The following is a 15,946-nucleotide window of genomic DNA, read 5'->3' as shown; positions in this document are numbered from 1 at the left end:
CTAAATGATTATTATTCACACACATATGGTTTAAGATGGTTTAATTCAACTTTAAAACTTTGGCACAAAGCACCAAAAATCACTATAATAAGAGAGAGAAAGGAAGAGAAAGAAAGTGAGAAAATGCTATTTTAAATAAATATTTAAAAAACTCAACCAAAATTTTAAAATAAGTTTTTGTTTTTTGTTTTTCGAGAGCCGGGGTCAGAGACGAACACATTCATCTCTGAGACTCGAACAAAGAAAAATAAGTTCTATTCTAAAAAATGGGCATTTGAAGAAAAACACACTTTCAATTTGTCGTGATGTTGTTCTTTTGTTATGATTGTTATATTCTTTAATGTTAAAATTCTACAAGAAGCAAAGTTGTAGAAAATTTATAGGTCTACAATAGTCCAGTTATGTGCAAAATCCGATTCCATACCAATTTTTAGATATTCACTTTCAAAAGCACCCCCCTGTTCACTTTTGCAACATTCTTTAAAGGGCTTGTACACGTCACCATTGACTACCAGATATAGAAGTCAAGTAGGTTAATTTTGGGTCCATTTTAGGCACAAATTCTGCATTCCCCACCTATCAATGCATTCCTATCTCAAATTTTTATGTTTGAGAAGACCCACAAGGCTTACTTTGAGGCAAGCTCGAGTGTTTACCAAACAATTGTGCATTCAAGCCTAAGAGTTCCAAAGCATGCAAGAATGTGCTCAAACAAGCTAGCTATGTGTATGCATACCTGTAGAATAGCTCCAAGTCAAGATCTGTATGCATACCTGCAGAATAGCTCCAAGTCAAGATCTGTATGCATACCTGTAGAATAGCTCCAAGTCAAGATCTGTATGCTCTAGGTATGCATTTGAAGCCTTCGTCAAGTGTGTGAAATCCTAGTTTTGTCAATAGAAACCCTAGTTTGCATTTGGGTGCCGCACGGCCACAAGGATCTTCAGTTTAGGCTTAAAATTGGTTAGTGCATGTGTCATGATGGTGTCCAAGGGTCTATGTGTTGTTCAGAGTGTTTTGATGAGGCGAATGTGCTTAGTTAGACAAATTGTGCCGTTTTGTCATTTTCAGCTGCTGCGAACAGCTATGGACAACAACTAGTGCCCAAACAAAAAATTTGTGTATATCTGTTTTGTAAAGTACAAAGGGATCTCATGGTGGTGGGGCATCTGACCATATGTTGCAACATATCGGCTATATACATGTGCCATCATGACACGATGTGTACACCTAGATATGCGGAGGGGTGTTGATCTAGACCAAACTCCGCCGTTATACCCAAAAGCCTCTAGTACTTCCTCATAAAATAAAGGAAAGTACAAATAATACTTAATTTAATTAATAGTCAATGGTATGTATCATTAAAGAGAGTAGTGTATGGGACCTTACTAAGGGGGTGAGAAAAATTAGTCATATCCTAAGGTTCTAGTCAAGTCCTAAGGTTCTAGCATCTCACACTAAGGCAAGGATAGCCTCCAAGAAACTCTGGTAAACATCATCCTTGTCATATATGTTTACCTAATATACACATGTAGTACATGTCATCGTGTTTATTTTGAAAAGTCCTAGTGATATACCTCCCCCCTCTTTCTTAGAAATTAGGAGGGTTGACTTTCATATGAGAAAGGAAAACATAAAGAGCAAGATGAAAAAGTACAACGCTTCTTTCATTACGTGAAGAGGTGATTTTAGAAGTGTTAAGTGCAGTTTACTAAAAGTGATCTTTAGAGGTGTTCTTATGGGGATATATTCTCACCTTACACATTTTCCCTAAAGGGTCTTGTCTAAGATGCATTCACATGGACCCCTTTAAGGGATTCAAATGGCCACTCACCAATTGTGTTTCTAAATGATTATTATTCACACACATATGGTTTAAGATGGTTTAATTCAACTTTAAAACTTTGGCACAAAGCACCAAAAATCACTATAATAAGAGAGAGAAAGGAAGAGAAAGAAAGTGAGAAAATGCTATTTTAAATAAATATTTAAAAAACTCAACCAAAATTTTAAAATAAGTTTTGTTTTTTGTTTTTCGAGAGCCGGGGTCAGAGACGAACACATTCATCTCTCAGACTCGAACAAAGAAAAATAAGTTCTATTCTAAAAAATAAGTTCTATTCTAAAAAATGGGCATTTGAAGAAAAACACACTTTCAATTTGTCGTGATGTTGTTCTTTTGTTATGATTGTTATATTCTTTAATGTTAAAATTCTACAAGAAGCAAAGTTGTAGAAAATTTATAGGTCTACAATGCTCCAGTTATGTGCAAAATCCGATTCCATACCAATTTTTAGATATTCACTTTCAAAAACACCCCCTGTTCACTTTTGCAACATTCTTTAAAGGGCTTGTACACGTCACCATTGACTACCAGATATAGAAGTCAAGTAGGTTAATTTTGGGTCCATTTTAGGCACAAATTCTGCATTCCCCACCTATCAATGCATTCCTATCTCAAATTTTTATGTTTGAGAAGACCCACAAGGCTTACTTTGAGGCAAGCTCGAGTGTTTACCAAACAATTGTGCATTCAAGCCTAAGAGTTCCAAAGCATGCAAGAATGTGCTCAAACAAGCTAGCTATGTGTATGCATACCTGTAGAATAGCTCCAAGTCAAGATCTGTATGCATACCTGCAGAATAGCTCCAAGTCAAGATCTGTATGCATACCTGTAGAATAGCTCCAAGTCAAGATCTGTATGCTCTAGGTATGCATGTGAAGCCTTCGTCAAGTGTGAGCATGCAAGAATGTGCTCAAACAAGCTAGCTATGTGTATGCATACCTGTAGCATAGCTCCAAGTCAAGATCTGTATGCATACCGCAGAATAGCTCCAAGTCAAGATCTGTATGCATACCTGTAGAATAACTCCAAGTCAAGATCTGTATGCTCTAGGTATGCATTTGAAGGCTTCGTCAAGTGTGTGAAATCCTAGTTTTGTCAATAGAAACCCTAGTTTGCATTTGGGTGCCGCACGGCCACAAGGATCTTTAGTTTAGGCTTAAAATTGGTTAGTGCATGTGTCATGATGGTGTCCAAGGGTCTATGTGTTGTTCAGAGTGTTTTGATGAGGCGAATGTGCTTAGTCAGACAAATTGTGCCGTTTTGTCGTTTTCAGCTGCTGCGAACAGCTATGGACAACAACTAGTGCCCAAACACAAAATTTGTGTATAACTGTTTTGTAAAGTACAAAGGGATCTCATGGTGGTGGGGCATCTGACCATATGTTGCAACATATCGGCTATATACATGTGCCATCATGACATGATGTGTACACCTAGATATGCGGAGGGGTGTTGATCTAGACCAAACTCCGCCGTTATACCCAAAAGCCTCTAGTACTTCCTCATAAAATAAAGGAAAGTACATATAATACTTAATTTAATTAATAGTCAATGGTATGTATCATTAAAGAGAGTAGTGTATGGGACCTTACTAAGGGGGTGAGAAAAATTAGTCATATCCTAAGGTTCTAGTCAAGTCCTAAGGTTCTAGCATCTCACACTAAGGCAAGGATAGCCTCCAAGAAACTCTGGTCAACATCATCCTTGTCATATATGTTTACCTAATATACACATGTAGTACATGTCATCGTGTTTATTTTGAAAAGTCCTAGTGATATACCTCCCCCCTCTTTCTTAGAAATTAGGGGGGTTGACTTTCATATGAGAAAGGAAAACATAAAGAGCAAGATGAAAAAGTACAACGCTTCTTTCATTACGTGAAGAGGTGATTTTAGAAGTGTTAAGTGCGGTTTACTAAAAGTGATCTTTAGAGGTGTTCTTATGGGGATATATTCTCACCTTACACATTTTCCCTAAAGGGTCTTGTCTAAGATGCATTCACATGGACCCCTTTAAGGGATTCAAATGGCCACTCACCAATTGTGTTTCTAAATGATTATTATTCACACACATATGGTTTAAGATGGTTTAATTCAACTTTAAAACTTTGGCACAAAGCACCAAAAATCACTATAATAAGAGAGAGAAAGGAAGAGAAAGAAAGTGAGAAAATGCTATTTTAAATAAATATTTAAAAAACTCAACCAAAATTTTAAAATAAGTTTTGTTTTTTGTTTTTCGAGAGCCAGGGTCGGAGACGAACACATTCATCTCTGAGACGAACAAAGAAAAATAAGTTCTATTCTAAAAAATAAGTTCTATTCTAAAAAATGGGCATTTGAAGAAAAACACACTTTCAATTTGTCGTGATGTTGTTCTTTTGTTATGATTGTTATATTCTTTAATGTTAAAATTCTACAAGAAGCAAAGTTGTAGAAAATTTATAGGTCTACAATGCTCCAGTTATGTGCAAAATCCGATTCCATACCAATTTTTAGATATTCACTTTCAAAAACACCCCCTGTTCACTTTTGCAACATTCTTTAAAGGGCTTGTACACGTCACCATTGACTACCAGATATAGAAGTCAAGTAGGTTAATTTTGGGTCCATTTTAGGCACAAATTCTGCATTCCCCACCTATCAATGCATTCCTATCTCAATTTTTTATGTTTGAGACCCACAAGGCTTACTTTGAGGCAAGCTCGAGTGTTTACCAAACAATTGTGCATTCAAGCCTAAGAGTTCCAAAGCATGCAAGAATGTGCTCAAACAAGCTAGGTGTATGCATACCTGTAGAATAGCTCCAAGTCAAGATCTATATGCATACTTGCAGAATAGCTCCAAGTCAAGATCTGTATGCATACCTGTAGAATAGCTCCAAGTCAAGATCTGTATGCTCTAGGTATGCATTTGAAGCCTTCGTCAAGTGTGTGAAATCCTAGTTTTGTCAATAGAAACCCTAGTTTGCATTTGGGTGCCGCACGGCCACAAGGATCTTCAGTTTAGGCTTAAAATTGGTTAGTGCATGTGTCATGATGGTGTCCAAGGGTCTATGTGTTGTTTAGAGTGTTTTGATGGTGTTCAAGGTTCTATGTGTTGTTCAGAGTGTTTTGATGAGGCGTATATGCTTAGTCAGACAAATTGTGCCGTTTTGTCATTTTCAGCTGCTGCGAACAGCTATGGACAACAACTAGTGCCCAAACACGGGGTGTTGATCTAGACCAAACTCCGCCGTTATACCCAAAAGCCTCTAGTACTTTCTCATAAAATAAAGGAAAGTACATATAATACTTAATTTAATTAATAGTCAATGGTATGTATCATTAAAGAGAGTAGTGTATGGGACCGTACTAAGGGGGTGAGAAACATTAGTCATATCCTAAGGTTCTAGTCAAGTCCTAAGGTTCTAGTCAATAAGTTCTATTCTAAAAAATAAGTTCTATTCTAAAAAAGGGGCATTTGAAGAAAAACACACTTTCAATTTGTGGTGATGTTGTTCTTTTGTTATGTTTGTTAGATTCTTTAATGTTAAAATTCTACAAGATTTCTTGACACGTAAACTACACATTTATGATGATTATTGAGATTGTCAAAAGATTATTTGGTTTTCAAAATGACCTTATAAAAAAAACATTTTGAGAAAAAACCTCCTCTTTAAGATTGTTTAGGGGAATCTATTTTGGGTAAGCTTGCAAGTTACTCACTTAGCTCATAATAGTGTTGTCTAATGTTGTTTTCTATTTTCAATGTGAGGTTTGTGGAGCTAGAGGAATGTGTACCTATGGTATATCGTCCTTGCATATGTACCAAATTAGCATGATTGTTGCTTAGCTGCTTTCAAGAACCTTGCAAATCAACTGCACATCTTGAGTCACCTTCATAGTTTGTCTAATCCACTCAAGCTCTAAAAACATGTGTTCAAAACATTCCTTAGCTCACATTCACAAACTAGTTAGCATAGCTTTGGATATTTTTCTTTACTATTAGTTAAGGTTCATAGTATAAATGTACAACTTATAAAGAATCCAATTTTTCCTAAAGTCATTGTAATATGGGTGGAACAAGTTTCGTGCATCACAAAAACCAATTTTATCGAGTTAAAATTTTTGATCTTAAAGTGGCATCATTTATGTCCTAAATTCCTTGGAATAGGTAGAACAAGTTTCTTGCATCACAAAAACCAATTTTCTTGAGCTAAAATAGTTGATCTAAAAGTTGCATCATTATTTGTTTATAAAGAAATAAGCACTATTAAATTGATCTTCAATAAAAAGGTCTATATTTAAATTTAATGTATGTCTCTTCTGTGTAACTTCTTTCTAAGTTCTTCCTTAGTGTTTTAGTACACATACATGTTTACACATCGATGATGAACAAAGATGCCACACTTACTAGCTTCATGGTCATTACGACCCTGAGGCCAAATAGAATACATTCAGGCATTCCTAAAAAGTGCTAATTGAGTCGGGGTCATTGTGAATAAGACCGTTGGTATCGTCTGCAAACTGTTGGATGTCTGTCCTTTGTTGTTTGGGAGTTGGATTCCCCTCATTAGACTTTTTTCCATGGCATTTTGAACTAGCCATCCTAAAGCATTAGCAACAATTGCAAAGAGGAGTGGAGCTAAAGGGCTACTGTATTTGGAACAGGTTAATTTAAAGGATTCAGTAAGATTCCCATTAACAGTTACCCTTGCCATTGCATTTCCAAAGAGAAATTGGACCATCTTCTTGAAATTGGGACCTAGTCCCATATCTTTAAGAGATTGCAATATGAAGTCCCATATCTTTAAGAGATTGCAATATGAAGTCCCATTTAAGCCTATTATAGGCTTTGTCAAAGTCTATTTTGAAGAAGATAAAGTCCTGCTGGGTGTGTTGAGCATGTGTATACATGTGTTGGTCTATTCATTTGGTGAATAAGTTGAACAACGTTATGATGGTGCAAATGATACAGAATCTACAGGCAGCTATCTTTTGATTTCACCTATGAAAGGGGATACGTGCAGGCATACTAGGTTGAGCCTAACTGTTTTTGTTGTGTTGGTATATTTAGGTTTGTACAGAGCCCAAGACAAGGACAAGGCCAGTGAAATATGGACCAAGAACTAAAAGGTGATACAAGAAAGTTAAACAAATGAATTACAATTTTGTAGCATTTATTGAGAACCCTTTGGGTACCAGACCAGTGGGGTAACAGCAGCGAGTCATGAGTTACGACAACGAGTCATGAGTTATCGTTTGCAACAAGCTGTCTTGATTTTTCACTAGTCCTAAATATTGATCAATTTTATACTCTTTTAAAGACATTGAAGAGAAATGTATTTAGAAATTTTACAAAATAAGCATAGTTTTAAACTTCTTTTTAAAAATGTACATATTGCTAATTTAAAGGTGAAAAAATTTTCACTTTTCATGTCAAATAACAAAATGGAAAAAACAAGGTCAATACAAGATCTAATATTCTTTAAAACTACTAATAATTCATGCATGTCTATGTAATATATAATATATTCTTTACTTAGAATTACAAAAATATACTTTTTTTTCTCTAAAACTTCATCCCAATCATTGCACCTCATCTAATCATTGAATTAGAGTATATATTTGATGTTAAGATAAGTAGATATATGGAGTCCATGGCCATAGAAGAGGCTTATTGAAAGAAACGATTTCTCTAGATGCAGATAGAAAACTAACGATCCAAATAAACAAATTTTAGATGGTAGTGAGTGCTACAATTTATCAATTTACTTTATTTTGATCTAATAATTCGATTTAGAGTTATCGGTTTTTAGTTTATAACAGTTAAATTTTGAAGCATGAAAATGACAACATCTATCGTTTTAAAAAATTGATGAAAATTTGGATTCCAGAATCCACTTTGATGACATTGATTTTAGAATCCAAAATTTTGGACACACTAACATTTCTATTATGAGAGTGAAATTTTCATTAAAAAAAATATTTTGGTCCATAATGAACAAAAATTTCACTTTTTTGGATGAAAAAAATTCCGTTGATTGAAAAATTTTTCGTTAAAAAATCACGTCGATGAAAAAATCCGGTAAAAATTCCATCGATGGAAATAATTTCGTCGATTGAAAAAATTTCGTTGATGAAAAAAAATTTCGTCAAAAATTCTATCGATAGAAAAAATTCCGACGTAAAAAAATTTGGATACTAGAATCCACTTGGATTTTGGAATCCAAATTTTTGGCGACGAATTGAAAAAGTCTATTGACGGAATTTTTTCGACGATAATTTTTCCATCGATGGAGTTTTTTGATGGAATTTCTTTTCGTCGGCGACGAAATTTTTTGACGAACTAAAATTTTCACCTAATAAAAGTGAAATTTTCGTTCGTTATGGACCAAAGTTTCTTTAAAAAAAAAACAAAAATTTTGATGTCACGATAGAAACGTTAGTCTCCCTGGAAATTTGGATTCCAGAATCCACTTTGTCAACAAAGTGAAATCTAAATTTCCATCAGTTTTTAAAACGACAATTGTTATCATTTTAATGGCTCAAAATCTAACCGTTATAAACTGAAAACTGGTTTTACAAAGACTATAACTCTAAATCAAATTATGAAATCAAAATAAAGTAAACTAATAAATTATAGTACTCACTACTATCTAAAATTTGACCATTTGGATCATTTGATTTTTATCTAAATCTAGAGACATCTTTTCTTTCAATAAACCTCTTGTATGGCCATGGACTCCATAAACCTGCATGTCTTAATATCAAAATTTGCCAAAATTTAAAATATGCTTAAATTCAACCATTGGATCAACTTTGTATACAAAGAAAATTTATTTTCTTAAACAATGCACTAACCCATCCATGTAAGAGTTTCATTAAATTATATTGGGTCTAAAAGTACCGTCACTTTTATCACCTATTGATAACACATTACGTACAACACGGAAAAGAAAAGTGAAATTTGTCGACGTGTGAACATGCTTAATTTGCATGATATAGAAATTGTTGTGTATGGATTTGAGTTAAAAAACTTCTTGATACTTGTACCAAAAAATAATTGATGTTTTTAAGCAAAAGGTCCAATGACTCTTGTAGTTGATTAGAAGAGTTTCTTCTCTTTTGTAATTCTTTTCTTAATTGGACGTTTTTGGGTCTAAAGTAAAATGTAAGTAATGTTTTATGCATTTGTTTTCACCAAAGTAGTGCTTTTTTTAAAAATGTTTGACATGAAAGTGTGTCTTTTGTCTCCATAAATTAAAAAAAGGTATATTTTTGGGTTTTTTTTCCCAAAAATGGAGTTGAGTTGTCGTTTTCATGATTTTGTTGTCGTTTTTCATGACTTGCTGTGTTTGGTCAGAGTTGGTAAAAAAAGGGGAGATTTTGGAGTAGCAATCACCTAAATGGTGCACAATAGAAAGTTTAATGGAAGCTTGCATTCAGCTTGGGTATCAGATTTCATGAGAGAAATCCTCCTTTGTGTTTGAAGATGAGAGATGGATATTGATTAATGATCTTCTGAACAGAGTTCGACTATAAACTGATGTGTAAACAGATGTAGGGCTTTGGTATATTGATGTTAGAAGCTCTGGATTACTTTGATGTAAATTATTTTAGTCTATATATATATATATATATATATATAAATCTTGATAAAAAAAGTCCCACCCCTAAGGTTAGAGCTGCCATGATCTAATTAATTAATAAAAAGAAAACCTTTTGGGACCCTATAAATATATATATATATATATAGTCAACCCAATGAATTGACGAGGCACGTAATTGAGCCCAATGCCTAAAGTGCTATGCCCACGCGCGCGAGAGAGATTAACGACGTTATTGTTTGTATTTACAAACAAAGAAAAATCACAATTGCAGCCTCTCTAAACATCAAGTACTCTGAAAGGACACAATTAGTTAGGAGGCCCCCCCAAAATGCGTAAAGTGCTATGCCCACACGCGAGGGAGAAATTAACGACGTTATTTTTTGTGTTTACAAACAAAGAAAAGGCACAATTGCATGTTATTATGCAACCTCTAGAACTCTGAAAGGACACGGTTAAATCACAATGTGGCTTTTGCCTCTATTCATAATACAAATGAAAGAGCATAATATTATACGCACATTTTTGACTATATATATATATATATATAAAGACAGGAGGGATTATATTATAACATATTATACGCAATTCGAAGGTGGATTGCCTCTATCCATTCCGCAGAAAGGGGGCGGTGAGTCGGTTGGTGGGTTACACTTAAGATTTGAAATTCAGTTGCGTACTATTAAAAAAATCTTTTTTTTTTTGGGGGGACCAATGATAATCCTTCCTTTACATAGCTTTTTTTTTCACACTACAATTATTGATGCTATAGAAGCTGAAATACCTGAACTTAAGATTTTTTAATAATATTTTATTGAGTGATATAAATATGTGGTTTAAAAATGCCGGAGAAGCCGAAAGCGATTGGTAGAGTGTGAGTACGTGGTGGCTGGTGGGGCGCAATAATGCAGGCGGTTCGTCTTCACTCGTCTTGGCGGTCCAATTTTCCGAGTTCCGCGTAAAAACGTAGTTATTAGGGTTAATTAAGGGCATTGTTATTTTATTGACTTAAGGCATTATTTTTCATGAACAATAGTTAGAGTCTTATAAAAAAATTAGGCACGAACTTCGAAGGCGATTTACATAAAGGCCTACTATTTCATGAACAATAATTAGAGTCTCGTGGCTGTACGTGGCCTCCAATTGGAGGGCCAACATAAAAAAAAAGTGTATGTGTGTGTTTTATTTTGTTGACCCGAGAGCGTGTGTGTTTTATTTTGTTGACCCGAGAATGGGTGGGCTTTTGCCGAAGCAGCGGATCGAATCTATGCAGGAATCTACGTTAGATGCTGACAGGGGAACCAAACTTTAAAATTCATGGAAGGCCTAATTTCAAATTTCAGTATGCGTTTTTCACGGCCCACCCCCGCGCACAGGCTACTGTAGGCTCTGTGTGTGTGTCTCTGTGCGTGTGTTTACGTGTGTGTGTGGGCGAGATTACCAAAAAAAAAAGTGTGTGTGTGGGCGAGATTACCAAAAAAAAAAGTGTGTGTGTGGGCGAGGAACAATTTCAAATGGAATCAAACTCTTCGCCGGTTATCACCGCGACGCCGGTTATCACCGCGACATCGCCAGATGACCTACATGTATACGACAAGCGAACGACTGCTCGTTTTGTAACCTCTCCTTCCCCTCGATCTAGCTCACTATAAGCAGCCCACCAGCTTTATAGAGCATGCAAGCATGTGGTAAAAGAAACTACTGTTCCTTCCCTCCGATCAACTGGGGCGCCGTGACAAGAGGAGAGAGAGAGAGAGAGCCGGTGATCGTAGCAGCGTCTCTATCTCACAAGCGTGGCAATAATAAACACTACCTCCTTTCCAACTTGCGGGGAAAGCGTTGAAAAATGAGGAAAACAACAAAATACCTATATGCCATTCGAGCTGCATGTTCATGATCAGTACTATAGTCTTCAGATTCAGTACTGTAGTCTCGCTGGCGATTACTCCCATATAAATATACTGCCACACACATTATTGGTGCCCTACATCGTCTTTTTTTCCCAGCTGCTGCAATATCTCCTCCCTTTTAGATTTCTGGTAAACCAACCAACCTTGTTGATCTGCTCATTATTAAGGTAGGTTGCTTTGAATGTCAAATCTTTATTTACATCTTATGCAGCTATGCAGCATTAAGCTTGGCATAGGGCTATTTTTTTTTGGTTTTTTTTTGTTTTGGTCATGACCAGCCCTACATGGAGCCCTCGTTAATTTCTCGATCGATGTTTGTGTTTAGTTCCTCACTTAATCCACAAATTTGCTTAAATTCGCAGCCATTTGTCTAGTGCTTGCGGCGGAGCACCCTGCGCCCATTATGATGACGGAGCTACAGGATGGTACTCAATCTTCAGGGCCCCCAGGGTCACGGCCTGAAGCCTCCCTCATCGACGTCTCTGCGATTAAACCTGACGGAGAGGCTCACTGTATCGAACCTTTGCATCTTCAAGGCGACGAAATACCCGACGTCCAAAATCATCACCATGTGGACAAGAGAAGCTGCCCCCTCTTTAACTCATTTCGTCGAAAACCCCCGTTAACAAGGTAATGTCGTACACAAAAGATTGCAAATTAATGTGAGCATAGAGAATTATTGAAAGAATTTGTTGAGAGGACCAAAGTATGTCGAGTGTCGCGGAGGTTTTGATAAAATCTAGGAGTATCGATTGATTCATCCAAGGGAATTGAAGCAGTGTGTGTGTGTGTGTGTGTGTAATTGATGTACTCCAGTGGTGGGCATTGGAAGACGATGGTGCTTGCTTATCAGACCATGGGGGTAGTGTATGCTGGTATTGGAACCTGTCCACTGTACGTCTTCTCATCGTTCCACTTAGATGGGCCGACTGAGCAGGACTACCTCGGAATCTTCAGCATTGTCTTCTGGACGTTCACCCTCATCTCGCTAGTCAAGTATGGATTCATAATTTTGAGAGTCGATGACCATGGGGAAGGTCAGTGGATTGGCTACCAGACAGTGTTCATTCATTAGACTGGGATATGTCTATGGTCGAGCACCCTGTTATGGTTATAAACTTCTTGCCTCTGTTTTACTGGTTAGGTGGAACTTTTGCTTTGTACTCGATTCTATGCCAGCACGCCAATATTTCATGTTACGGCAGAGTGCCCAAGAAAATTGCAACAGTGAAACCCAAAGTGGGTTCACGCCAGTCAAAAACGATCAAGTATTTGGAGGGTAGCAAGACCATTCAGAAACTCTTGTTTGCAGTGACCATGATGGGCGCATGTATGCTTATTGGAGACGGCATTTTAACTCCTGCAATCTCAGGTTTTAATTATGCTGACTAGTATTTCAAAGCAAATAACAAGCTTTTTCATTGTCTCGTACGTACATATAACAAGCTTTTTATCTCCCAACAGAGAGAGAAGTAACGTCTTGTCTATATTGTTTCTAACAGTGCTTTCAGCAGTTGATGGCTTGCGGAACGCGTCGAGTTCACTCAATCAGTGTAAGTAACAAGCAGTTACAATTAATTGTATTGCATTCGCTGTTTCTGCACATGAACAATATCAGCATGCAGAATTTAATCTCCACTTCTCCACAGGACTTGGATCTTAACACACTAGTATTTCGTGTTTCATGGTGGACGCGCGTGCAGCTTCCATTGTCATCATCACAGCCGTGCTGCTCATCGCTTTATTTCTACTCCAAAGATTCGGAACAAGCCGAGTTGGCTTCCTCTTCTCTCCAATCGTGGTAGCCTGGTTTATCTCAACAGCTCTGATTGGAGCATATAACGTAGCTGTCCATTACCCAACTGTGTTTAAAGCAGTCTCTCCACATTACATAGCTACTTTCTTCCTTCGACGTGGAAGGGATGGTTGGAAGGTTCTGGCGGGCACCGTTCTGTGTATTACGAGTGAGTTTCTCAGCTTCTTCGCCGCATAATCTCGTAATTTGTTGGCATTAAACATGTACTGCTGCGTTTCAAGCTGTAGTTACACTAAGGAAGACTTACAAAATCCAAACATTTTGATGAGTTTAGGTTCGGAAGCCATGTATGCAGATCTGGGTCACTTCAACAGAGTGTCAATGCAGGTATGCATATTGTACTACTGGGTTAATATATATTATGACGACAAGAAATTAGTGCGCGCACTCTTCTAGTTCAATTCATTAACTTTCAACGCCCCTTTCACAGCTGGCTTTTGCCTTCTTTGCGTATCCCTCCAATGTAATCACGTACGCCGGGCAAGCTGCGTATCTCATTAAACATCTGGACAACGAGGGCGTATTTTACAATTCCATACCCAGCCCTGTGTTCTGGCCTATGTTTGCCATCGCCACCATGGCTGCCATCGTGGCCAGCCAATGCCTCATCTCCGCCTGCTTCTCCTTGGTGAAGCAGTCGGTGGCTCTTGACCTCTTCCCCAAGGTGAGGCTTGTCCACACATCCGACAACCACGAGGGCCAGATCTACTCGCCTGAGGTCAACTACTTTCTCATGCTGCTCTGCGTCCTCGTGGTGCTCGGCTTCCGAGACGTCACTGCCCTCGGCAACGCTTACGGTTTGTTCGGATCATTATATGCATGAATGAGTCCTCTATAACGTTTTCTTATGTGTTGGGCCATCTCTCTCACCATGATTCGTATGCAATGTATGCAGGTGTTGCCGTCATCATGGTGATGTTCATCACCACAGTGTTTGCGAGTCTGGTGATGGTGGTGATGTGGGATCTGAGGCTTCCGTGGGTGGTGGCGTTCTTTGTGGTGTACGCGAGCATCGAAGGGGTGTATATCTCGGCGGTGCTGAGCAAAGTGCCGGATGGAGGGTGGCTGCCCTTCCTGGTAGCGATATTCATCGGCGTGATCATGTACACGTGGGTGTACGGGCGGGCGAAACACCACGCGTACGAGAAGGCCAACAAGCTGAGCGTGCAGGACTTGGGGTCACTGCTGGCGTCGCCCACGAGTGCGGTGAAGCGCGTCCCGGGGCTATGCATCTTCTATTGCGACTTCGAGGATGAGATCCCTCCGCTCATGAAGCACTACCTTCGGAACATCCGCTCCCTCCACCACATCGTCATCTTCACAACCGTTAGCTACTGCAAAGTCCCCAAGGTCCTGCCCACTGAACGCTTTAAATTCTCCAACTGTGAAGGCTACAGTGGGCTCTACAGATGCACAGCGCTCTACGGCTACGCAGAGGAGAGGACTGTGGTGTGGAGTGCTTTCTGGGAGTGCATGGTAGACAGTCTCAAGGACTACATGCAGTTCTCCATGGTTGAGGCTGCTGCCAGTCATGAAAATTATGGGAGGTATATTGTTCATGTCGAAGAAGCTGCGCCGCCCATTCAACCCATCAAGGATCAAGGCTGCGCTAAGGACATGGCAAGCTTAGAAACCGCCCAAACAGAAAGTCCGGTCCTAGTGATTGGAAGGACGCGACTGGTGACAACAAGAAGAGGGCTGAGAAACTGGCTAAGCAAGGTGTTTCTCGATGTCATATACCGATTCTTGTACTCCAACAGCACCTCTGCGGCTGCCTCCCTCACCCTCTCTGTCCCTCCTTCAAACCTTATGGAGATCACCATGCTTTACCAAGTCTAATTGGCAAATAACTTGCACTACTAATTTCGCCTCCAAGAAATCACACACCCGAAGTCACATCCTGTCAAAATCTCTACCTTAGCTGAAGCTGCTCCAATACCTGTCAGAACCCCAATCATAGACCAGTTTTCATAGCCCACTTGTATACAAATGAACCTGCAAGATTCTCACTTTCACCAGCTGTCAAATTAAATAATCTTCTCAATGGCAAAAAAAATGTAAATTTCAATACCTATGAGTTAGAATTCAGTTCAAAATCCTCCATATTCTCGCGAGTCAATTTAAGCCATGAGATTCGTTGAGAAATTTTTGAAGCCATAAGACCTGTAGCCAAAAGAAGTTGTCTAGATCGAGCACTAGTCTTCTGTTTGTTTAAAAAACAACTGGGGGCTGAAGGAAGTTTTGGAGTGGTATTGGAAATTGCACCTCATTCTCTAGTTGTTGGATGTAAAATGTTGGGAGAATCCTTCAGTGCACCTCCAGGCAATCACTGTGCACCTCCAGTCAGTAATACTCTTACTTACTCTGTATAATGATGTGAGTAGCCATAAAACTAAGGTTTCTGAAAATTCATTGCTTGAAATAAAGGCTTCAAAAATTGTTAGCCAGCTTTTTTTAATTTCGGGTTTGCAAGAAATACAGGCTATAATGCTGTTTCTTTTTCTAGCCGAATTTGGATTCGCTAAAAAAAGGGCTTTATATTAAGACGCAGTGGACTGTGCGCCCACCTGCGTGCTTTTTCGCCACGAGCAGGTTGAGAAAATCCCTTCACCTTCCTGCATTCTCTCTTGCGTGCTTCCTTCCCACGCTGGGAGCACTGATTCATCGCCACCCATTACAAGCAGCCTTGTGGAATCCGAATGCAACAACTGAAATTGTGCCTCTTTTGCCCTAATTGTGCTGATTTTGGCACAGTTGGAAGAAGCAGGGTGCAACGAAATAGGGA

At 38.4% G+C, this 15,946-nt stretch overlaps 1 protein-coding gene across 2 annotated transcripts; it reads left to right on the top strand.

Moving 5' to 3' along the window:
- The first annotated feature begins 10,976 nt into the window (after positions 1-10,976).
- Positions 10,977-15,263, top strand: LOC147623474 (putative potassium transporter 17). Of its 2 annotated transcripts, none has more exons than XM_086821635.1 (9): positions 10,977-11,474; positions 11,708-11,975; positions 12,162-12,382; positions 12,490-12,717; positions 12,848-12,898; positions 13,049-13,309; positions 13,436-13,488; positions 13,592-13,958; positions 14,057-15,263. In XM_086821635.1, the coding sequence occupies exons 2-9, from the start codon at positions 11,749-11,751 to the stop codon at positions 14,998-15,000; spliced, it is 2,352 nt and encodes a 783-aa protein (XP_086677761.1). In that variant the 5' UTR covers positions 10,977-11,474; positions 11,708-11,748; the 3' UTR covers positions 15,001-15,263. The 2 variants fall into 2 exon arrangements, with proteins under 2 accessions (XP_086677761.1, XP_086677760.1); XM_086821634.1 differs by having other exon boundaries at positions 11,374-11,512.
- The last annotated feature ends 683 nt before the right edge of the window (positions 15,264-15,946 follow it).

This window comes from Cibotium barometz, chromosome 27, assembly GCF_041138505.1.
Source record: "Cibotium barometz isolate CiBa-2024 chromosome 27, ASM4113850v1, whole genome shotgun sequence".
Taxonomy (NCBI): Eukaryota; Viridiplantae; Streptophyta; class Polypodiopsida; order Cyatheales; family Cibotiaceae; genus Cibotium; species Cibotium barometz.
Note: the sequence above shows the minus strand (reverse complement) of the source record. Positions and strands in the feature narration are given on the sequence as shown.

What these genes read in the sequence shown, in the direction of transcription:
- LOC147623474 (XM_086821635.1), top strand. Translation starts at nt 11,749, where the DNA reads ATGATGACGGAGCTACAGGATGGTACTCAATCTTCAGGGCCCCCAGGG. An exon ending in TTTAACTCCTGCAATCTCAG is followed by an intron (nt 12,718 to 12,847) that starts GTTTTAATTATG and finishes TGTTTCTAACAG; the next exon opens with TGCTTTCAGCAGTTGATGGC. An exon ending in TGCCCTCGGCAACGCTTACG is followed by an intron (nt 13,959 to 14,056) that starts GTTTGTTCGGAT and finishes CAATGTATGCAG; the next exon opens with GTGTTGCCGTCATCATGGTG.